At 33.8% G+C, this 25,486-nt stretch overlaps 1 protein-coding gene across 1 annotated transcript in view; it reads left to right on the top strand.

Annotated features, from left to right (window-relative positions):
* Window positions 1-1,645: 1,645 nt before the first annotated feature.
* Window positions 1,646-25,486, top strand: part of fbln1 (fibulin 1) — a 66,453-nt gene continuing 42,612 nt past the window's right edge. Inside the window, exons 1-12 of the mRNA XM_016230757.1 lie at window positions 1,646-1,896; window positions 7,411-7,522; window positions 11,917-12,049; window positions 14,635-14,785; window positions 17,321-17,371; window positions 17,484-17,570; window positions 18,750-18,887; window positions 20,360-20,497; window positions 22,126-22,269; window positions 23,612-23,737; window positions 24,387-24,512; window positions 24,589-24,773. Of these exons, the coding sequence (XP_016086243.1) occupies window positions 1,842-1,896; window positions 7,411-7,522; window positions 11,917-12,049; window positions 14,635-14,785; window positions 17,321-17,371; window positions 17,484-17,570; window positions 18,750-18,887; window positions 20,360-20,497; window positions 22,126-22,269; window positions 23,612-23,737; window positions 24,387-24,512; window positions 24,589-24,773 (1,446 nt within the window). The 5' untranslated portion in view covers window positions 1,646-1,841. The remainder of the gene's footprint in view (window positions 1,897-7,410; window positions 7,523-11,916; window positions 12,050-14,634; window positions 14,786-17,320; window positions 17,372-17,483; window positions 17,571-18,749; window positions 18,888-20,359; window positions 20,498-22,125; window positions 22,270-23,611; window positions 23,738-24,386; window positions 24,513-24,588; window positions 24,774-25,486) is intronic.

Below are 25,486 nucleotides of genomic sequence, written 5' to 3'. Positions count from 1 at the left end.
TTTTCAGTAGGAAGTTTTTAAGGGTTGCTATGGCAGTAGACAGCTTAAAAACAATATAAGTCTCATTGTATAAAAGTCAATGAAAGTCTATGAGATTTTAGGTGGGTTTGATAGTCCGGTTTACGAAAACCATAAGTCGGATCAGTTAGAAAAGATATAGCACACCGTGTCAGACCAGTCTGAAGGTCTGACCAGAGTTTGGTGGTTGTAGCTTGAAAGCTCTATGAGGAGATAGCGTTTAAATTTTGGCTCAGAAGAATAATAATACGTTTAAATAGTAGATCAGTAAGTTGGCTTTCTCAAGCCAACTTAATTAATTACTCTCTGGGAAAAATAAATGGGATTTTTACTTCCGGAGCCCAAGTTGAAATAGTCTTCATGCCTCATAAACGGTTTCTCAACGTCTAAAATGCTTCTCCCCGCGTCTGTGAATCTTTGTTGGGCCATTTGGTGAGATGAAACCAGAGGTTTACCGCGGAGGCGTCTGGAAAGAGCAAATCAACTCAATCAGTCAGAGTTTTTTTCAGCCTGATCTATTGCTCAACGGCCTCTATGAGAGAATGAATGGTCCAAAACATTGGCAGCGTGGATGAATTTCATTCTTGAGATTTCAGAGAGTATGATTTCTAACCAAGAGTTTGTAGAAATATTTCATATGTCTGCAGATTGTATGATATTGATCCTCTCCAGATGTACGGTGAGGGAAAGCGAACCCTCAACAATCATAATTCAAACCCTCTTAAGATGTTATGACAGAAATGTAATTAAACTTAAATCACTCTCATTAATCACACCAACCTTCATCCAAAAAAAAAAAGTGTAGTGTGACATATCTGAAAACCTAATCAACTATCTGTAACATGCAAATCATATTAACAGATATTAAATCATGAATTATTAAAAAGAGCACTTGTTTTGGACAGCTTTTATATATCAGAATTGCATATAAAAGCCATATATATATAATTATTTTTGTCTTTAAACTTTGTACAATGTTTACATGCAGCAGATATGTGTTATAGTGTAATGTAAAATATTACATAATATTGGTACATTACAAAAAAATACCATATTAAATATATAAATATATTTATACCATCCACGGCACTAAATATACATAATAAATTAACCAAGAGTCTCTTTTAAACAACAGGAAGCTTCACAATATCAATGTATCCTGTAAATAAAAGGATTTTTTGCTTAAAGGGGTCATATGATGCTGCTAAAAAGAACATTATTTGGTGTATTTGGTGTAATGAAATGTGTTTATGCGGTTTAAGTAGATATGTGTTATAGTGTAATGTAAAATATTACATAATATTGGTACATTACAAAAAAATACCATATTAAATATATTTATACCATCCACGGCACTAAATATACATAATAAATTAACCAAGAGTCTCTTTTAAACAACAGGAAGCTTCACAATATCAATGTATCCTGTAAATAAAAGGATTTTTTGCTTAAAGGGGTCATATGATGCTGCTAAAAAGAACATTATTTGGTGTATTTGGTGTAATGAAATGTGTTTATGCGGTTTAAGTCACAGACATGAATCCTAAAAACGAATAATGTCCGAGCAAATCATGACTTTTCACTTTACACCTACCTCTGACTAGGCGTAAGATTTAGAGTCAGACGCAGCACTACGCCGAGATGGTGCAACGAGTATAAATTCTACGCACGACTTAAAGCACCATTTACGTCCAGCCTAGTCTTACAAGCGGGTGTACGTCCAGCTGGTGCAACCGGCCCCACAATCAGCCTCAACGCGACTCTCTCTCTCTCTGTGTCTCCTCTCAAAGACTTTAAAAGTCTCTCTCGTCGCGCTTGGATAAATGGATCTCTCTGTGCTCGTGCTGTTGTGTTTGTGCGGGTTTCTGCGGGGCCAAGGTGAGTTTACCTCAAACATCACTGCTGCTATTACAATACACTCATGCAGAGTTTGCAGAAAAGCGGACTGTGAATGAAACACGGAGTTTTTATGACATAATAACATGTAAATCTGACATTACCCTCGCCTCATGTCCGTCTGTCTCCATGTGCTTTTCATGTATTTCCTCAGACTGTTGTCGTATACAAGCGTTTAAAGGTGTCTTGAAAGCAAAATAAGATAAAAACAGAATAGTGTAGTGATTAGTATATATTATAAGCTATATTATTACATTAAAATATAATTTATTATATACTATATTGTATATAGTATATAATCTATTACTATTTACTATAATGTATTAAAAATTTAATAATAATACATATATAATATACATATACACACAAAGATGTATTGATGTCAAAACTAATTTAAATACATATGATATACATTTAAATATAAATACATATCAAATATGTACATATATTTAAATGCATTTATATATTTATAGTGTAATATAAAATATTACAGAAAGTCACTTGGTACATTACAAAAAATATCAGGCATTGAATAAGTATTACATGGTATAAATGTATGATTCAGTGAAATATAATATATTTATTACAAATAAAGTATTTTGCTAAACTTACAATGGAGGGTATGGTATGGTAAAATGTAGTATAGTATACCATAGTATACATAGTATAGTATAGTTAGTATATAATTAGTTAGTATAGTATAGTATAGTATATGCATATACATAGTATAGTTGTATATACTAGTTAGTTAGTATAGTATAGTATATGCATATACATAGTATAGTTGTATATGCATAGTATAGTTAGTATATAGTTAGTATAGTATAGTATATGCATATACATAGTATAGTTGTATATACATAGTATAGTATAGTTAGTATATAGTTAGTATAGTATAGTATATGCATATACATAGTATAGTTGTATATGCATAGTATAGTATAGTTAGTATATAGTTAGTTAGTATAGTATAGTATATGCATATACATAGTATAGTATAGCTAGTTAGTATAGTATATGTGTTGTATATACTTGTATATAGTTGGTTGTATTAGTAGTGTAGTGATTAGTATATATTATAAGCTATATTATTACATTAAAATATAATTTATTATATACTATATTGTATATAGTATATAATCTATTACTATTTACTATAATGTATTAAAAATTTAATAATAATACATATATAATATACATATACACACAAAGATGTATTGATGTCAAAACTAATTTAAATACATATGATATACATTTAAATATAAATACATATCAAATATGTACATATATTTAAATGCATTTATATATTTACACACACATTTATATATTTAAATATTTATTTAAATAAACAAATAATTGTGTGTATTTTTTACGTCACGTCTTTGTATACTAAAACTTTAAATGAGTCTCTTGCTGATCTCTTAATGAAAGGCTTGTTCTCACAAAACTATCATTTACCCCTGCGGAGGAGTTTTACTCGGAGTCACAGATACTGTGTGGTAGAAGAGGTGGTGTGAATATTTAGATAAGGAGGCGTGGCCTGGTTTGCAGTAGCCAATGAGGGTTTGCTATGCGGGATGCAGTCCACAGCACAGCACACAAGATGCTCTTTGCTGCCAGATAGTGAAGTTGCATTCACCAGCCGGGGTTGACTAGTTATCCTAACTATACCAGGACTAGTATAGTGTCTGTATCTGAACATTTACTCAGTTCTCAAGAGATTCATTCCTCACACGTTCTTGCATTCAAACGTCACCGCACAAATGTGGTTTGTGGGCGGAGGTCATAATTCAGAACAACAAACTGTGTTTAAATAGTGGCAACAGAACTGGACCAGTTTTCTTGAACAGCATCATGTGGGTGGTGTTTTCATAGATGGGAAGGTCGAGCTGGCCTCGTGCATTAATGCTGTTCTTAATTCACTTTTAAGAGCATTTTATCTCAGTTTTATTGGGCTTTAAAAAGTTTCTATTACAGAAACAACTATTTTCATTATCTACTGTACAGCACAGCTATAATAAACCACCTGCAAATTATTCTGGATAACTGTTTTATTTTATTTGATATACATTTTGTAATCTAAAATTATTTGTAACTTTTAATTAAATTATTTATTTTCTTTAAAAAATTTATTTAATTTTTTATTTAGTCAATTTTATTATTTTTACATTTTATTTAATTTTATTTTTAATTTAACTTTATAGATATACATTTTGTAATCTAAAATTATTTGTAACTTTTAATTAAATTCATTTTTTTATTTTCTTAAAAAAATGTATTTAATTTTTTATTTAGTCAATTTTATTATTTTTACATTTTATTTAATTTAATTTTTAATTTAACTTTATATATATATATAAAATATATTTAATTTTGTATTTAACTTTATTTTATTTAACTCTGGTTCATTGTCCTCGAATAAATAAAAATGTTTGTATTCATGTGGAGAAATTGCTGCTTATAAAAGCCATTTGGCATTTCGATTACTGTGCAAACCTGCAGGAGAAGAGTCCAAAAGACTCATCTGCCAAAAATATTTTGCGTTTTGGCAGATGATGGAAACCGCAGGGAAATTAATGATCTGTTTGATCCAACTGAGTCCACTTGCGTCAGCTGATGGTTGTTTGGAAATGTTTTTGGAGTAGTTTTTATGGCCTTTAATCTTTGGGAGAGAGTCAGACGTGTTTGACGGAGTTGACTAGCTGCCCATCAACAAATTACTTCATCGGCCAGACGCTAATCATTATTCAGCATGAGTGGAAAAATGCTTGTGGAGAGAAAACAAACAAGGCAGATACAGTCCAGACAGGACAGATATTGATTTTGCAAACGATATCAAGGAAATTAAATAGAACAATGGCTACTTCAGAACGATGATTAAAAACAAATAACTCAATAAATTAACACACAGACCCTCATCAGACTAAGCTCTAAGTCCGGTCTGGAAGAGACAATCAGGGCGTAGATCAGAAAAGTGGGCGGGGCACATCATAACGCTTATCTGCTCAGGTCATGAATATTAATTATGTGATGCCCAGTAGTTCTACCTGATTGGCTGAAAGACAGACTTTGGTAGGTGGGAGAATAGAATAGAATGCAATTGAACAGAAATGTGTGCAAATAACGTATATCATCGTATATCCTCCTTAATTATGTACAAAATCCTTTGAAAGGGAAAAAAACCCCAAAAGGCCACAGGCAGGATTTGCTTTCCCACCGAGCGTCCAGGAAGAGTCTTTATTTTTAGCAGCAGGGTTTGGGCTAGTAACATTTTTAAGGGGGTTTTCCATGTGCCGTCCATCCCTAATTAGACAAAGGTCATGCCACCATCTGATCCAAACAGTTCAGACCTAATTAACGCCCATTTCCTTACAAAGAAACTCTTAAACTTTGAACATCTCACATGGCTCAGATTTGCCAGGATACCAAATTCTCCAATCAGAAGTCAGAGATCTCAATATGAACATTTCTCATTTAATTCTTCCAAGATCAAATAATTTGAGCTTGTATTCACATTAATTTATATAATTAATTCATTATATTAATTTTTGATATATCCTCCTGAGACCCAGCTATGGAGTTTTTGCCTCTGTAATAATTATTACAATATTTTACAATGTTTTATTGGAAAAAATATATTATTATGATTATAATTATCTTAAACTAAGATCAAATAATCTGACTTGGTATACACACACACATACACACACACACACACACACACACACACTTATTTTATCATTTTTTTCTTATGCTCTAAACAACGTAGTGACATGAAAAAAATACTAAATTCACAAAGTTTTTTATTTCTGGTTCTCATGAGGATATCATAATTATTACAATATTTTACAATGTTTTATTGGAAAAAATAAGCTAAGATCAAATTATCTGACTTGGTATACACACACACACACACACACACACACACACACACACACACACATATATATATATATATAGGGAGGCTGGGAGGGAACACGAGAGTCACAGGGAGCTCAAGAAACACAGGAGGGCTGGACGGAACCAGCGGAGATTCATGAGAAACAGAACCACTGGGAATCACCTCCTCAACCCAGTCAATCAAATCAATATCAAAGATGTCCATTAGTTCCTCAATATATAGTCCAGTGGTCAATTGCATCTCACCCTCAGCGGCAGTAGTGTGGGTGGGGCTTCCCTCCAAGCCCTCGATCGCCACCAAAACTCCCTCAGGAACGGACGGTGCTGCCAGCTCACGCACTTGGTCAGAATATTCTTGAGGCTTAGGCTGCGGGGTGATGATAGGCTCAGTCGCGGGTATGCTCGCTGGCTCACGTGTCACGGCAGGCTCAGGCTCTCCATCTGCAGTGGGCTCTGGCAATAGTGCTGTGCAGCGGGATGATGGCTGTCTGGTCTCTGGTTCGTGAGCGGGGCTGGAGATGTCCTTCTCGGCAGGGCAGATGGAGAAATACAGTCCATTTCTCTCTAGCACCCACTCCACAAAAGCGGCGAAATCCTCCTCGGGACCGTTCACTGGCAGGCATGCCTTACACTGCTCGCTCATGCTGGTGTAATAGAATACGCAGAGCGAGTGGTCAGGGAAGTGCGTAAGGCATGCCAGAACTAAAAAGTCCCTGGTATGGTCCTCCAGCGAACGTTCCTGTTGCTCCAGGCATAGGAGTTGAACAGCTGGGATATCCATTCTGGGAGGAGGAGAAAAAAACACAAACCCAAACAGAAAGAAAAATGGCGCTATAAATTACTCACTTTGAGGGTCTGCTATTCTGTAACGGTATTGTGCTAGTAAAAGTGCACGAAGCAGAAATAATAAAAAAAACTGAAACAGAAGGAATCCAGGAGCAAGGGGTAGCACAACACATAGACACAAACAATAGCAGACCAAGGACCAGGGGAGAACACAGGACTTAAGTACTTGAAATGTAATTAGGGAGAACTGAAACAGGTGTGGAGCTAATTAATCAAAAACCATGGAAACAAACAAGGGAACACAGGCAAACTGCAACACAGAGAAACCAAACCAAATACAACAGAAACATGACATAAGTTCAGTTTTGGACCCTGTTCTCTTATTGTTCCTCCTCGCACGCCATTTGCTGTCCATAGTGACGAATCAAGCGCTCACTGCCTAACCACAAACCTTAGACTGTGCCAGAAATCAGCTGGTAAGCGACAGATGCTGAAGAGTGGCTGGTAAAAATGCAGATTTGTGATAATGCAGGAATTCATCAGACAGGACAAGCCCCAGCAAATCTAATGCTGCATGTGGGGCTTTAACAGAGAAATCAGTCAGCAAACCGGCAACCTGAAATGCTTCAGATTTGGTCGTAAAATGTGACCGTACCAGACTAGTTGGCTCGGCTCTGGATCTCCTTTACAGGCCGAGTTTGAGCTTTAACTTAATGCCCGTGCAAACCTCTAATCTGCATGTCTGTGTGTGGGAATCGTCTGGTTTGGATTTGTTGTGCGTAATGTCTTTACTGTTTTTTTCCTTTCCAGAGACCACAGATCCCATCTCGCTGGACAACTGCTGTAAGGATGGCAAAGAAAGAGGCCAGGAGTCTCAGGACTGCACGAGTCTGCCACTCATCTCCGACTCCACCACCTGCAGGTAGGGGTGTGCGATATATATCGTCTGCAATAATATCGTAATTGTTGTTTTAACAATGTGCAATTTGGCATTATCGAGTATTTTACAAAAACCTTTCAAAACACCCCTACAGAGTGCAGAAATCTGCACGCATACAGTACATTACATGATGAAGTCTGGTCTAGTGCGCATTTAGAATGTGTTCTTTCACTGCATGATTTAGTCTATTAAAACACATTTAAAATGAACACAAAATCTAGACGTGGGGCAGAAAATGTATATATTTATACCATTTCATATAGTTAATAAATTTCACACTTAGAGTGCCGTTTTTGATTACAAACGTGATATTGACTTTTTACAACAGTTCAATAAACAAGAAGTTAATTAACAGACTTACGTTTTAAACACCATATTTCCTTTTTTTGTGCTATTTCGACAACAAAAATAATTCCAAACACAGCCATAGCACTGTTTTGACCAACATGACGGTGTTTCGTTCCTGAATGAATCAACCGTTTAAATTATTCGGTTCAATCGCAATGACTCACTTATTAACAGTGACTTGCTGCCACCTACTGGCGGTTTTAATTTCACATTTAAAGTATATTTTATTATTTAAATAATTTCAAATATCAGTATTCAACCTTTTATGTTTAATATATCAAAACATTATTTATGAATTTGTAGATGCATGTTAAATGTATTCATATCCTGCATTAAACAGTGTGTAAATCTAAATGCCACTTCAGATGCAGCTTCTGTGTTGATTTCATTTGCTTGGTAACAGCCTAAATGTCTTATTATTCCAATTCACTGATGAAATGTAAGAATTTGACTCAAAAGTTAATGGACACTTTTAGAAAACTGGCTTTATTAAGGTAAAAATGCCCATAAAATGTACAAATCAGTTAAAACTTATTGGAAAAGATTTGTTTCTATCAGTGTGAACTGACCACCACACAGAATATGAAGAATATCAAAAACTTTAAGAGCCGGCAGTCCATGGTAGTCCTTAAGATATCAGCACAATAATACACTCAGCAAAATATTGTCTAATTATCGTTATCGAATAATCCTAGAAAATATTGAGACACTATTTTTTGTCAATATCGCACACCCCTACCTTCAGGTTTGTTCCTGGCCATCTGAGATCTACCAAAGTTCCACAGAAAACACTTAAAAGAGAAACAAATCAGTTTGTTATTTTGTTAGTTCAGCTGCAGGTGAATGGGGTAAAAAAAACTGAAATAACACTTTCCCTAGTTGATTAACCACAGTACATTAAGACATTATATGTCATATTGCAAGTTTTATTAAATGTTATGTTTAAATATGCAAATTAGGCTTTTTATCTAATTACATATGCACCTATTTGCATACATTTCCAGAGCATATCTGAACGTTGGATTTGTTGACGTTAGGTTTTTTACAGATTTTGGGATTTTGGATTTCTCTTATCACTTCATAAATCAGAAAACACTGCCAACAGACAGAAAAAAACATTTTCACCAGGTTTTTAGGAATAAAAAAAATTAAATGGAGAAACAAACTCATTTTGAGATGTCCGGCTTTAAAAATATGCACTGTAATTGAAATATACAGATGCAAATAAATACAGTGTAATAAAATAAACACTATTGTAGATGTTTTCTTTCCATTAGTCAACAAGTTATGGGAGCAAAATTTCAAAACTGAATTGATTTGAATTGAAAAAGCAATGGTTTTGCCTACAGTGTCTCTCCTTAAAGGAATAGTTCACCCCAAAATGGAAATTTCCTGAACATTTACTCACCCTCAGGTCATCCAAGATTTTGATTTTTCATCAGATTTGGAGAAATGTAACATTTCATCACTTGCTCACCAATGGATGTGAATGGGTGCCGTCAGAATGAGAGTCCAAACAGATGATAAAAACATTACAATAATCCACAAGTAATCCATACCACTCCAGTCCAGCAATTAATGTCTTGTGAGGTGAAAAGCTGCGTGTTTGTAAGAAATAAAATTGAGCATTAAAATTTTTTTAACTTCAAATCGTTGCTTCTGGCCAAAATATGAGTCCATAATCCATAATAACACTTCCTCCAGTGAAAAAGCCATCTCATCTGAATCAGGAGAGAAATCTGCACAGATCAAGCACTGTTTACAAGTGAACACAGTCCAAAACAGCTTTAAACAAAAATCTGGGTGGATTTTGATGTGAGCGACAACAGGAGATGGACTTTTTCACTGGAGGAAGTGTTATTTATTATGGATTATGGACCAGAAGCAACGGTTTGTAGTTAAAAATGTCTCGATGAATTTGTTTCTTACAAACATGCAGCTGTTGGCTTCACAAGATGTTAACTGATGGACTGGAGTGCTGTGATGTTTTTATCAGTTCTCATTCTGATGGCACCCATTCACTGCAATGTGATGCAATGCTACATTTCTCCAATTCTGATGAAGAAACAAACTCATCTACATCTCGTGTGGCCTGAGGGTGAGTACATTCTCAGCAAATTTTCGTTTTTGGGTGAAACATTCCTATAAAAGTAAATACTCAGTATTTTAGAGGTATAGGCATAATTCAACACAACTTAGTTCCCGCCGGATGGATAAAAACCTGTGCATGCATCCAATCAGATTGACGCAATTCTGGGTTCCCAAAAGCGATTTTTGCTTAAAATATGCATCAGATGGTCTGTGCAGAAGCAATGCATCATCGGTAGAAGTGGCCACGATCGTGTTACTCTGGCATCAGAGGCGTTTGCCTTGGCCTTCCAAGTGATCCGGTGTTTGTATAAATGAGAGAGTGCGAGAAAAAGGTGGTGATGGTTTGGATCTCTTTGGTAGGGGGGCTCGCAGAAACGGGGCGCTTAGGCGAACGGGAATATTTCCAAATCCAGGAAATTACACTGAGGTGAAACTCTAGTCAGACGGAGAAGAGAGAGCGACCCGCATAACAGGAAATCTGCAGATTATTTCAGACACCGAAAAGGGGAAAAACAAGTGAAAGGAGAAAGAAGACTTCTCCCTTAAAAGGCTGTTCAGAGGTGCTCCACAGACGGGTGTCTTGGGCTTTCCTGCGAAGATGATTGTGAAAGAGGGTGAAGCAAGAGCGAAAGAGACAAACAGCGATCGTTTTACCGTAAAAACTGGGCTTCGTGCGTCAGCGCTGCGGTCCAACCTGGAGCAGAACCAAACAGTGACGCTCTGCAGTCAACAGAGCACTCGACTTCTGCTCTCCAACATCTGTCCTGTGGTTTACGATGGCCAGGAAGCAGAATTCATTTAACAAAAGTGAAATAGATGGAACTTTGAGATCTTGCACAATCTGAACCCTCTTTCCTTGGTCCTTTAGTCTGTTTGCAGTGCTGTACAGATTACTTACTGTAATTGTAGTCCACTACTGGTTACAAATTACATGATGAAAATGTAGTTAGTAATGTAATCTATTAGATTACACAGTTTATTCTGATTACTTTAGGTTAGAGTACACAACTCGTTCATCACATAGATCTGAATAGGTTTATTTTGTACCAAAATTATAACAGAAATACAAATATTCTATATAATAATTAGAAATAATATATAAGACTATATAAAAATAGAAAATATGATTATATTTATTTATATTATTATAAATAATTATATATTATAATAATATATATGTATATATAATCTAATAATTATTATTATTTATATGTTAAAAAATATTGTATAAATGATAAAGAATATATACTTGATTTTTATCAAACAAACCAGGTTTCATGAGTTGACGAAAAGCTAATAATTAATATATCATACAAATTTAAAAATGAATACATATTTTTTAAATAAACAAACAATCAAAATAAAGCACAATAAACAACATCAATAAATCAATAAATTATGAATTATTTACTGCCATTGTGTGAATAATAATATAATCATTTAATAAATAAAAAACTGGTCTAATTGAGTATTTTAAAATTGTAAAATAATTATATATACGCTGGAAAACAAATTGGGGTAGAAACAGTTTTCACTCAGAAATTGCTTGTAAATTTCACAAGAAAATACTATGAAAAACTGAAATAGCTATTTTCTTGTAAAACGTACTCCAAAAATCCTATTTGAAAATTCAAGAAATCATTATTTTTACAGTGTATGATTATAAAATCTTATTACAAGTACTTTAAGTACTAATTACTTAATGTTGTGATCTGCTTATGTAATCCAGATTAGATATAATCACTTAATAGCCAGCACTGTGTATTTATTATTTAGCTGATATTCACATCTAGTCCACTAGAAAACCCAGAGGTTACGGGTCTTGCTCAAGGACACGATGGACACGTTGTGCTCGACCTCTATAATCTGTTGTTCACCACTCGCAGACCGACCCGATACAGTTTGTCCTGATCTGACTGTGTGTGCTTGTCTCGTAGGATCGCTCAGGAACAGTGCTGTACTGCGGTTCTTGAAGACAACATATGCACCAGCGGCATCAATATGGCGAAGGACCAGGGCAGTTGTGATGCACTCTTGTCCAGCAGCACATGTGAAACGAAGACGGCTAAGGTGCTGGATTTTCTCCGAACATGCATATTAATGCTGCATATGATATTTGCATGTTTTATGAATTGACTTTATTCTTTAACATTTTTTTTGTTATTATATTTATTATTATATTGTAATTTATTATAATGTAATGAATCACATTGCATTTTTTATATATTATTATTATTAGATCAAATATTATTTATATATGTAAATATTATTTAAATGTAATAATACACATAGTATATAATATATTCAATATCGACTATTTAATTAAAAAAATATATAATATTTACTATATTAATAGTGTACATTTTTAAATATTTTAATATACATGTTTTACATTTTTTTGTTATATTATATAATATATTATTATAGATTATTATTTGATTACTTTTTTTTTTTACTACATTTATGCTTCTTTTGATCCATTTTGGAGCTTGACATAATTTTTGCACTGAAAACAAACAAACAAATAAATAAAAAGGGAAAATATTTTCTTAGTACTTTCATGTTTTTTTCTTGTACAAATTTGTAAACATTCTTAAGTCAAGATACTTTTACTTGAGAAGCAAAATAGCATCATTTATTAAAGGGCTCATATGATGCGATTTCAAGTTTTCCTTTCTCTTTGGAGTGTTACAAGCTGATTGTGCATAGATAAGATCCCTGAAGTTGCAAAGACTAAAGTCTCAAAACCAAAGAGATATTCTTTATCAAAGTTAAGACTCTGCCACGCCCCCCTAAAACGGCTCGTCCTAACACGCCCCACATATCTACCTCACTATGTGGAAATATTTGCATAATGCCGCCCAAATGTTCACGCCCATGGTGGAGTTTGGAGTGTGACTGTTTGAGGTTGTGGACAGGTGTCTTTTATACTGATAACGAGTTCAAACAGATGCCATTAATACAGGTAACCAGTGGAGGACAGAGGAGCCTCTTAAAGAAGAAGTTACAGGTCTGTGAGAGCCAGAAATCTTGCTTGTTTGTAGGTGACCAAATACTTATTTTACCGAGGAATTTACCAATTAATTCTTTAAAAATCCTACAATGTGATTTTCTGGATTTGTTTTCTCATTTTGTCTCTCATAGTTGAGGTATACCTATGATGGAAATTACAGGCCTCTCTCATCTTTTTAAGTGGGAGAACTTGCACAATTGGTGGCTGACTAAATACTTTTTTGCCCCACTGTGTGTATATATATATATATATCATATTATATTATGTTTACACTGATGATGACCTGTTCCTTTAATTAGCTTGTGTTTATAATATAAACAGATCTATTTTTCCACATTTAGCTCCAGCTCTACATCTTAATCTCTAAAAGATCTGCAGAAGTGAGTAATCACTGACAGTGTGCGTCTGAGTCCAGCATCAGACTTGATCTGTGTCTGGGAAACAGGCCACGCTGCTTACGGTCAGGATCCGTCCTCTAGAGGAATATATTTTCTGTTTTCTCTCTCTTTCTCTCCTGCTTCAGTCTGTGTGGTAGGAAAGGTTTCATAGTTATTTTTCACATAGGTGTGAACTCTGTTTGGTGGACAGACTCCAACAAATCATCAAAAGACACAGCACTTCTCTGTGTCTGTATACCGCAGTAAACTTTACACTGCTCTGTCCTGAAACTCCGTAAACTACCTCACTGTCTGCTCCCTACATAGGCAGCTGCCTTCTATACCTTATAAGTAACTGATATAAAACACTCTACATAGGCAGCAACATCAAGTGGAGTGAGAAAGATTTAAAATGTCACTAAGCTAGCAACATGAATCTTTAATAAGCCTAAAAATGAATAACGCACACATTTTAGTTAAAATAAATATTTATATATCCCAATGTATATGTTTTCTTTTTTATATATCTTTATATATCTGTACTTCAAATATTTATATTTGTATACATTTATATAAATGTTTTTTATTTTTTGTTACATACACACAAAAATATGCAAAAATTATATATATATATATATATATATATAATTTTTGCATATTTTTGTGTGTATGTAACAAAAAATAAAAAACATTTATATAAATGTTTTTTATTTTTTGTTACATACACACAAAAATATGCAAAAATTATATATATATATATATATATAATTAGTATAAAATAATAAAATAGTATAAAATAATATTTATAATATGAATATTAATTATTAAAAATAATTAGTTAATCATCGGTTTTATATTTAAAAAATATGTTACATCTAAAAATAATTATAATAATTATTATTAATTAAAATATTAATATTAATAATTAAAAATAGGTTAATTGTCAGTTTAAATAAAAACATATTCGACATAAAAAATAATAGTAATAATAATAATATTAATTAAAAAAATTATATATATATATATTAAAATGTTGCCTTAATACGCTGCATATAGGAAACTCACTAGGTTTTGAATGGAGCATTTGAAATCACCTACATAATTAATGTCTCTTACTCTCTCTTGAAAATGTAGTATAGTTTAAGCCTGTTGAAACAGGTTCATGATGTGCATCAGTGTATGTGTGCAGGTGTTTTGGGTACATACTGTGAGCGTACGATCTGTTTTCCTCGGGTCTCTGATCTTGAGTCTCTCTCCCTCTGCAGACGTGCTGTGAGTGCTGTTTGCTCGGCCGGGCGGCCCAGGAGCGAGGGCTGTCATGTGACCTCACCCTCGCTGTGTGGTACCAGTGCGGTCTGGTGTCCCGCGCCTGCTGTGTGGACCGATCGCCCAACAGCGACGGAAAGCCTGCACCGGGTCAGAACAAACAAACATGGAAAACCGATTTCTTGCTGTTTTGAAATAAGAACGTTTGATGAATGCATGACTCGATATTCACAGATGTTGACAATTACAGCAGAACAGGTCATTTGCATGTAATCTTGAAGGTACAGTAGAAAAACAGTCTGTTTAATTCTTAAGGATCAGAGAGGGAGAAAATGGACATGAAAAACTAAATTATAACTTTATGGTGCAAAAAAAAAAGTAAAGTTTACATTACAAGTAAATTCAGAGAGAAATACAATACTACCTAAAATAAAATGCTTGTAACTGCTCTTAAAACAGCAAAAACAACCAACTTAAAATAATACAAAAGCTTGAAGACAGAAGGAGACAGAAAAAAGATTTGATAGAAATTGTGTTCAAATTTGATAAAAGAACTAAAACAGAAATGTATATAAGAATTATATATATATATATATATATATATGGAATAATTATATTTTGAATTAAATTATATTTTGAAAAGTTTTTAGGCTACAAAAATGATATATATATATATATATGTATACACACACACACACACACACACACATATATATGAATTTAATGAAATTAGTATGAAATAATATTTAAAGTATTATTATTAATTATTAAAAAATAATTGGTTCATTGACGGTTTAAATAAAAAATGTTGATTCTAAAAATAATAATAAGTATTATACATTTATATATATATATGTATATATAAATATAAAATATAAAATTTTACTTAATTACGTTAAGTTTTAAGGCTACACACACACACACACATATATATATATAATTAATCTAAGATAAAAATATATGAAATCATAAAAAAATAAGAATTTATTTTTAAATGGGACCATTGGGATTGATTGATTTATTGATTGATTGATTTATTTATTTATTTATGTATTTCAAACAATCATAATGTAAAATCTCAAAATGGTCCTAAACAGACTTATGCTTTTTATATGTATAATTCTAATATGTAAAAAATATTATTTTATTTTGTTTCTTGACAGTTTTCTTGGGATTTACCCTTAGTTATTGTCTCAATATTAAAGGGTTAGTTCACCCAAAAATGAAAATTAGTCCATGTTTTACTCACCCTCAAGGCATCCTAGGTGTGTATGACTCTCTTCTTTGAGACGGATCCAATTGGAGTTATATAAAAAATTGTCCTGGCTCGTCCAAGCTTTGAAATGGCATGGGTGGGTGTTTTTGTTCAACAGTCCAAAAGTAGTAAAATAAAGCGCATCCACCCATATTAAAACATGCATCACACGTCTCCGGGGGGTTAATAAAGACCTCCTCGAAGTCTCGCGAAAACCAATGTTTGTTTACAGGAGCAAAGGAAGCAAAGTTTCCTTACTTTAGCAAAGGAAAACCAGTCTCCTCTTGGCTTATATCGAAATCCTCTGACATTTTTCTTTACAAATCCTCATTTTGTGCTTCTAAGTCGTGACCGGCATTTTGTTTTGTTCTCTCTCCGTCGCGCTTCTGCGTTCGTCACTAATCACCGGCCTACATCCTACGTCATCTGCCTGGAACGACTTCCGCCTACGACAGTTAGCAGAAGTGAGAAAAAGGTGTTTATATCGTTTTAAATATGGATATTTGTCTTAAAAAACACATGGATTCGCTTCCGGAGGCCTTGACTAGTTTTGGACTGTTGAACAGAAACACACACCTTCTCCAAGACCCAGGACAATTTTTTATATAACTCCGATTGGATTCATCTGAAAGAAGAAAGTCATACACACCTAGTCATACACACAGGCTAATTTTCATTTTTGGGTGAACTAACCCTTTAATAGAGTCTTATCAGGTCGTTTTAGTCTCTGGAGTGAAGCAGTTGAGAGAAGATGAGCTCTTCTGCCCTCTAGTGCTCATGAACTGACATCTCCACAGAGGACATCACACACAAGCGCTCATTTATAACACATTCATAGATGCAAACTCCTCACCTTTCAGTGACAACTCACTTTTTGAGATCAAAATAGGTCACCTATGAGATTTGCTTAGATCCAATGTGAAAGTGTTTTTATGGGGGAGGGGGGGGGGGTCTTATAAAGAACTCTGGTTGTTTCAGTAAGTTTTGTATAGTATTTTTTTTACTCTTTACTTCAAAAGCTATGTCTAAAAAGGGTAATATGTTATGTATTTGAGGTCTGAGATGTGGGAACGGTGAAGAGAGAGAGGGCAAACGTTTAGCATTTTAGGTCAGCATTGCGGTCTAATCAGCCAATATTGTCTTTAATAGCCTGCATAGCACTTCATCTTTTAGAACATGGGATTTTGACCAAATATATTCAATCTTGATTTTTGTAGATTGTTGCAACAAGATGTTAAATTGTGTTTTTTTTGTGTGAAAAATGACAGTTTTGGACATATAAGGTAATACAAAAATATTTAAAGAAATACCTTAAACTAACTACAAATGAGCATGTAAAGCGAATATCTTTAAAAGAAAATGTTCTCACCTTTTTCCCTCTTACTTGTTTGCATCTCTGACATGAACTCATTTATGTTTCAAAATGACAGAATTACCACCATCACAGCGTGATGCACAAAACACAGAGGATCAGTGCAAAGGTAACTAGAATCTGTTTCTAATGTACTATATAATCCTATAAAAACAATCAAATGCATCTTACTAATATATCATGTGCAGATTGTTAATGTTGTGTGTGTGTTTGCATCGAAGCTGCCGGCTGCTCTCAGAGCTGTTTTAACGGCTCTTGTGCCTGTTTGGAGGGATACAAGCTGAAGGCGAACGGGAAAACCTGCGAAGGTCAGTAAACTAATAAACCGGTTTTAATACGTTCCAGTATGTAAGAAGGTCTCTTCCGGAGTCTGAGGATGGTCAAGTGAATCCTCACTGTTTTGAGGTTCTCGATGTGCAGAGCTCTCCCACTTGAAAAAGACAGCCCACTACATGAAGATTTCAACTGGATTTCACTCACTGACCACACTTTTGCTCTCCTTTTCCCTTCTTTATTTTGAAAGTTCGATGCAATGAGTCAATTTGTCAGTCAATTAGTCAGGTGAAAAACCTTTAAACACAAATACAAACACCACTTTAAGAACAAGCACAAGTAGATACAATCAAGTCAAGTCAAGTCACCTTTATTTAAATAGCGCTTTTAACAATACAGATTGTGTCAAAGCAACTGTACAGTATTAAATAGGAAAATAGTGTGTCAATAATGCAAAATTACAATAGTAAACACTCAATTTTCAGTTAAAGGCAGTTCATCATTGAATTCAGTGATGTCAACATTCAGCTCAGTTCAGTTTAAATAGTATCTGTGCAATCAAGTCGACGATATCGCTGGAAATTAAATGTCCCCAACTAAGCAAGCCAGAGGCGACAGCGGCAAGGAACCAAAACTCCATCTGTGACAGAATGGAGAAAAAACCTTGGGAGAAACCAGGCTCAGTCGGGGGGGCCAGTTCTCCTCTGACCAGACGAAACCAGCAGTTCAATTCCTGGCTGCAGCAAAGTCAGATTGTGCAGAGGACTCATCTGCTTCCTGTGGTCTTGTCCCGGTGGCCGTCTAGGAGACGAGGTCCTCACTGGGGATCTGTCTCTGGGGCTCATCTAGTTGTCCTGGTCTCCGCTGTCTTTCAGGGCTGTAGAGGTCCTCTCTAGGTGCTGATCCACCATCTGGTCTGAATACGTACTAGATCCGGGTGACCGCAGTGACCATCTGATCTGAATACAGACTGGATCTGGTGGCTACAGTGACCTCGGAATAAGAGAGAAACAGACTAATATTAGCGTAGATGCCATTCTTCTAACGATGTAGCAAGTACATCGGGTGTTATGGGAAGTGTTCCCGGTTGTCCTAATTAATGCAGCCTAAAAATCCTTTAACGGATTTGCAATCAAGCAAACACAAGATTTCAATCCTTGGTTTTAAATGATCATAGAGCACCATGTAAACAGACAGTTTGTGTGTGTCTGCAGACATGAACGAGTGTTTGCTGGGCTCTCATCAGTGCCGCGGTGGCGAGCGCTGCATCAACACGCTGGGATCGTACCGCTGTCAGAGGGTCATCAGCTGCGGGACAGGCTACGAACTCACCGACAACAACAAGTGTGAAGGTCAGACACACACACACACACACTTTCACAAACTACTAGGACTGCACGCTTTGGGAAGAAACCTAATTGTGATTTTTCTGGTAAAAATTGTGATTGTGATTTAAAATGCGGTAAAAATTCTCCAGGTTTAATGTGTTTGTTTGTAGGACTGCACAATTTGGTTAAAAAAAAAGTGTGATTATATATAATACTATACAGTAATAATTATTATTTAATCTTTATAATTATATATCATGAAAATAATTTACAATAACGCAATAATAATAATTTAATTTTCATTAAAATATGGAATTAAATGTTGGATAAAGAAACTGAAACCTTTTCTATTGCCTTTTTTAGGATAATAAATCTAATTGAGATTTTTCTGGGGGGGGGAAATGTGATTTAAAGAAAATAATCCAGGTTTAATGTGCGTTTGTAGGGCTGTAAAAAATGTTGTAATTATATATCAATATTTTATTAATAATATAATAATAATAATAGTACAATTATTACTATAAAATAATAATAATAATGACAACAACAAATAATATTAACAGTAATAACAAAATAACTATCACTATAGTAATATCTAACTACAAAAATAATATCTACTTGCAAAAAATAATAGATAGATAGATAGATAGATAGATAGATAGATAGATAGATAGATAGATAGATAGATAGATAGATAGATAGATAGATAGATTGAAAATATTTACGTTTATACATTTATATATTCATATTCTTATATTTTATATTATATATAAATATATTTAATATATAAACATACCATATTTTATTTATATATTTAATTGCATGTGTGTGTATTTATATATACATAATAAATATACACAGTACACACACATATATTATATGTCAAACTATGTATCAATGAAATAATGATATAATATTATAATTGTTTATATAAAATAATAATACTAATTTTAAATAATACATACAAATGTATTATTATTATTATTATTACTAAATAAAATTATTAAACAAAAAAACTATTACTATTCTAATATCTAATATCTATTTTTTTTTATTTATAAAAATTGTAATTGCTTAAAGAAACTACAGGTTTAATGTTTTTGTAGAGCTGCACAATTTGGCCAAAAAAAAGGTGTGATTATATATGAATATTTTATTAAATGCTAATACTGTAATAATTATTAGTATAATAATAATTTATTATTATTACTAAATTATGTTATTAAACAAAATAACTACCACTATTGTAATATTTCACAGTAAAATGTGAAATTTAAATGAATAATTCACTGCAACAGCGAATTATTTACTTAAATCACAGCCTTTGTGATTCAGTAATCACACTAAGCCATATCGTGATTTTGGTTTTATTTTGATGAATCATGCAGGCATATACCAGCCATGTGCGGGAATTCTCCTTAATAATAATAATAAATGCCACAGCTGTAATGTGCATGTACAGTATGATAACTGCAGTGTCCTGTGTGTGGTTTCAGACATTGATGAGTGTGAAACCGGCACTCATAACTGCGCAGCTGAGCTGGAGTGTCAGAACACAGCCGGCTCGTTCCGCTGCCGTCCCAGAGTGCAGTGCGGCATGGGATTCCTTCAGGATGCTCTCGGGAGCTGCATCGGTGAGACACACTCACACCAGCTGCCAAACTTCAGAAACATCAGAGCCAGGGGCGTCATGCACTCGTTGTTTTGAGGGGGCACGAGTGAAGACGGGGGGGTTGCTCGTCATGCCCTGTGACTCTATGTGACCCTGGACCACAAAACCAGTCATAAGGGTCAATTTTTGGAAATTGAGATTTATACATCAGCTGAAAGCTGAATGAATAAGCTTTCCATTGATGTATGGTATTTGGCCAAGATACAACTAAAACATTGAGAAAATCACCTTTAAAGCTGTCCAAAGTAAGGACTTAGCAATGCATATTACTAAACAAAAATGAAGTTTTGATATATTTACAGTTGGACATTTACAAAATATCTTCATGGAACATGATCTTTACTTAATATCCTAATGATTTTTGGCATAAAAGAAAAATCGATAAATTTGACCCATGCAATGTATTGTTGGCTTTTGCTACAAATATACTCGTGCTACTTATGACTGCTTTGTGCTCCAAGGTCACATTTATAAGTATAACTGATATAGGCTTATGTTTTATTTATTTTTTCCTTTTTAGTCGAAATATTCCCTAACGTGTTAACTATATCATGAAATATCTTAATTCTTAAATATGTGTACGTAGATGCATTTTGCACCTTTATAGATTATGTTAGTTGATCTATAACAGGCGATGGGCAAAGTAGCCTAATAGTGTAATCGATTAACTATGCATAAAAAACTGTCTTTTTACTTGAGTACCAGATATGGGTGTCATGCCATAAAATATTTTCGGAGTGTCTATTTACACTAACTCCGCCCACCAGCGTGTGATTGGGATTGTCAACGCTACAAAAGACGATCATCTAGCAACAGTTCCAGTGGCGTAGATGATAAAGTGCATGCTTTTTGACGCGATTGACCCGAGTTGGAACCCACTGTTTGCCGAACTTTGTTTTTTTTGCCCCTTTTCAAATCTCATAACATATCAGAAAGGCATTTATTTTCAAGAAAAATTAAGGAAATAATCAAATAAGTTGAAAACGTATCGGTTAGGGTAGGTGTGGGGAGGGCTTTATTGTCCCTTTATTGTCTTGCATCCATTTAATAATTTGAATTCAAATTATAATTTACACTCAATATGTTATTAATGCCTCTATCGCTATTTACACTTAGCGCAAATAGCTGCTGCCAAATATTTTTAATACGACTGATGTTGTAGTTAATGTGAATTTAATAAAAACATTGTAATTTACTAATTAATCATACGCACATCTGCACTTTTTTGTTTCTGATGAGAGAATTCGTCAGAGAGTAGAATTCCTTCAGCGAGCGAGTGAACAAAACATTGGGGTTTCAGCGATGACTCATCTGAACACGTCTGATTGGTCAATGCATTGATAAGCTCAACAGAATCGTGTGTGATTGGTTATAATGCTGTGAAAGCGCTGTAAAAAAACACAGATTTCAATTTAGACGCACTGAACGATCTAATCACACAGGTGTGATTGTATGACATTTTTAAAATATTCTTCGGCTATATTTTGTATTTTGTAAGCTGCATTCAAAATCCACCTGGCTCAAAAATCTGGTTTGAATGGGCATGATGCCTCTGATCAGAGCCCATAACGTTCCCCTTGTGTGTGCCAGATATAAACGAGTGTTTGAGTGTGACGGGACCGTGTCCGTCGGGTCACATGTGCTTCAACACGGTCGGCTCCTACACCTGCCAGAGACACTCGGTGAGCTGTGGACGGGGATATCACCTGAACACCGACGGCTCTCGCTGCGTGGGTACGGAAACTATCACAGTCACATGAAACATGTTCAGCATGCAGTCAGAAATGACCAGTGCTCCACACCATACACAAGCTTTCACTCAGAAATACACTTTGTTTTGATGCAAGAGCACTATATAACTAACATTAGAAGTGGTCGCCAGAGAGAAAATATAATAGCAAATAATAAATAAGCTTGAAAACCTATAAAAAAACAATCAAACCAAACCAAAATAATTAATAAGTTTCACACACACACACACACACACACACACACACACACACACACACACAAAGACACATTTATATAATTTGCTATAGAATTATATGTATATATTTATGTAATCTATCTATGCATTATATCATTATAAAAATATAATTATAAAAAACTATTAAACCAAACCACAAGAATTAATTCATACATTTCATTTGTTATAGAATTTATAATTATATAATTTAATTTAAAATACATATTTTAATGCTAAAATATAATTTTAAATTTTTTCATATAGTGGTAATGTTGAATTTAGATAAGTAAGGCAAATAATAAATTTAGTGCAAAGTGAAAAATGTAATTACTCCTGTAAAAGAAAAAATACATATATATATATATATATATATATATTTATAACAATTATCTAAAAATACATTTAAATTCTTCCTGCTAAAATAATATTTTTAATTTAATAATTTATAGATAATATCTATAATTTTACTTTTTAAAATTTTACATATAGAAGTCTTAAAATGACTAACACTATTAGTGGACTTCAGAAATAAAATTAAATATCAAATAATACAAATGCTTGAAAATCAAGACTTCAAAAAGAAAAACAATAATTGACATAATAAATCAAATAAATATTTTTCAATTTATAATATATATAAATATATTGCATAGTAATGTTTCACTCAAAAATGCATCATATTATGGAAAATATCATTTTAATATAATTATTATTAATTGTATATAAATATTCATTTACGTGGACTTTGGAAAGAAAATGCAATGATAAAACAATACAAATGCTTGAAAACCTCAAAGTCTCACAAATCTCAAAAACAAACACACAAACAAAAAAAAACTTAATTCGCCCCAAAATTAAAAGAAAATAATCTATATAATTCATATTATTAATAAAAAAGTATATTTAAATGTTTTATATTTTATGTATACTTATAGTACATAATGTAGCACTCAGAAATGCATCACATTATAGAAATAAAATGGGTTGCAAATGACATTTTTATGTTGAATTAAAGCTCATTCAAGGCCATATTAGTTTCAGAGTGTTCCACTTGTCAGTGTTAATCATGAGCAGTCTCTGATCTCTGATCTGTGTGTGTGTGTGTGTCAGATATCGACGAATGTGCGGGGCCTGATAACTCCTGTGACGGTCACGGCTGTATTAATCTGGTGGGCTCGTACCGCTGCGAATGCAGGGTCGGCTTCATCTTCAACAGCATTAGCAGATCCTGTGAGGGTGAGTGCTGTGGGTTAGTGCTGCGGAGCTGCCGACTAAAAGGTTGCACGTTCAAACCCACACCAGGGTTGATGCATTTGCATTTATTAGCCAGAAAATATTTGTTCAGTGTTCGTCTCCTGTTGATCTGTATGCTGTATTTCTTTCTCTTGAACATCAGACATCAATGAATGCAGGAATATATCAAATTTTGACGTTGCGTTTAATGCGTAATGCCTGAATGCTTTTGCATCTAAACTCTTCATATACTATGAGCATCTTCATAAGTACTAATATTTATTAAATAAAAGTACTTAGATATTGCTTTTTTGACTTATTTACATATGTCACTTGAGGTAATCCAAAAGTAATCAGATTACATTACTTCTATATTGTGGTACATGGATTATGTTACTGAATACTTTTTTAATGAAGTCATTTGTAACTGTAACGGAATACATTTTAAAAGTAACCCTCCCAACCCTGTATGTATGTATGTGTATGTATATATATAATCAAATAATATAATTATAAGTAATAATATTAAAATAGCACTGATACTATTAAAATAAAAAAAAAACAAAAAAAATCATATTTTATTTAAATGATTAAATGTTATTTAAATGTACCTGTTGATCTGAATGCCGTATTTCTTTCTCTTGAACATCAGACATCAATGAATGCCGGAATTATCCCGGCCGTCTGTGTGCGCACAAGTGTGAAAACATCCTGGGCTCCTACAAGTGCAGCTGCACCACGGGCTTCAAGCTGGCCGCCGACGGCAGGAACTGCGACGGTACAGGAAAACCAATATGAGCAACTACTAATCAACTCTTTACTCTCATTCATGCACTAACCTGTGCTTTAACCAGACCTCAATGAGTGCGAGAGCAGCCCGTGCAGTCAGGAGTGTGCGAATGTCTACGGCTCCTACCAGTGCTACTGCCGCCGCGGGTATCAGCTGAGCGACGTGGACGGCGTCACCTGTGAAGGTGAGCGCTCGCTGCCAAACACAGCTGTCTGTGCAGTGGAGGAAGTACAGCATACCAAAATGTATTCAGACTCCTTCAACATTTCTCACGTTATCACAGTTTATTTGCTATAATTTAGAAAACGGTAATAAAATATGAGAAGAACTCAAAACTGTCAGAACAAATTCATCTTGATAATGTCAGATAACTTTGATAGAAAGGTGTGTAATGGATTACAATCAACCAAACATTATTCAGCTGTTCAATTAGACACAATTAGATAATAGGTCAACCCATTACTAAGCAATGCTTAATTTTGTTCAGTCGGTGGTGTAAAAAGGTCGCATTGGCAATTAAAGAAAAACACTTAAGCAAAACATGGTCAGGTCAAAGTATCTGAATAATTTTTGGTCCCAAATTGTACTGGTAGTCCACTGTATGAAGAACGTTTTGGTATAATATGTCTGTTTACTTAATTTTGCTGTCCTCATTTACATAAATGAACTAGTGTCCTGTACAATCCATGTATCATTCGTTCATTAGTTTTTTTATTTAATATTTAAAGTAGAAAAATGGAAAAAAGAAAAAAAGAACAGCTCCTTTTCCGTTTTTTTTTCTTCCAAAAAAACATTTTTGTTAATTGAAATAGAGCTGAAATAAAATACAAAAATGTTACATAAAAAATGAAAATGAGATATGTTGCATTGGAATGAATTTAAACTGAAGCAGTAAAATGAATAACTGGAAATAAATAAGAACAAAAACTGTACTAAAACTCAAACTAAAATTGAAATGAAAA

This window comes from Sinocyclocheilus grahami, unplaced genomic scaffold (genome assembly GCF_001515645.1).
Source record: "Sinocyclocheilus grahami isolate Dianchi unplaced genomic scaffold, SAMN03320097.WGS_v1.1 scaffold377.1, whole genome shotgun sequence".
Taxonomy (NCBI): Eukaryota; Metazoa; Chordata; class Actinopteri; order Cypriniformes; family Cyprinidae; genus Sinocyclocheilus; species Sinocyclocheilus grahami.
Note: the sequence above shows the minus strand (reverse complement) of the source record. Positions and strands in the feature narration are given on the sequence as shown.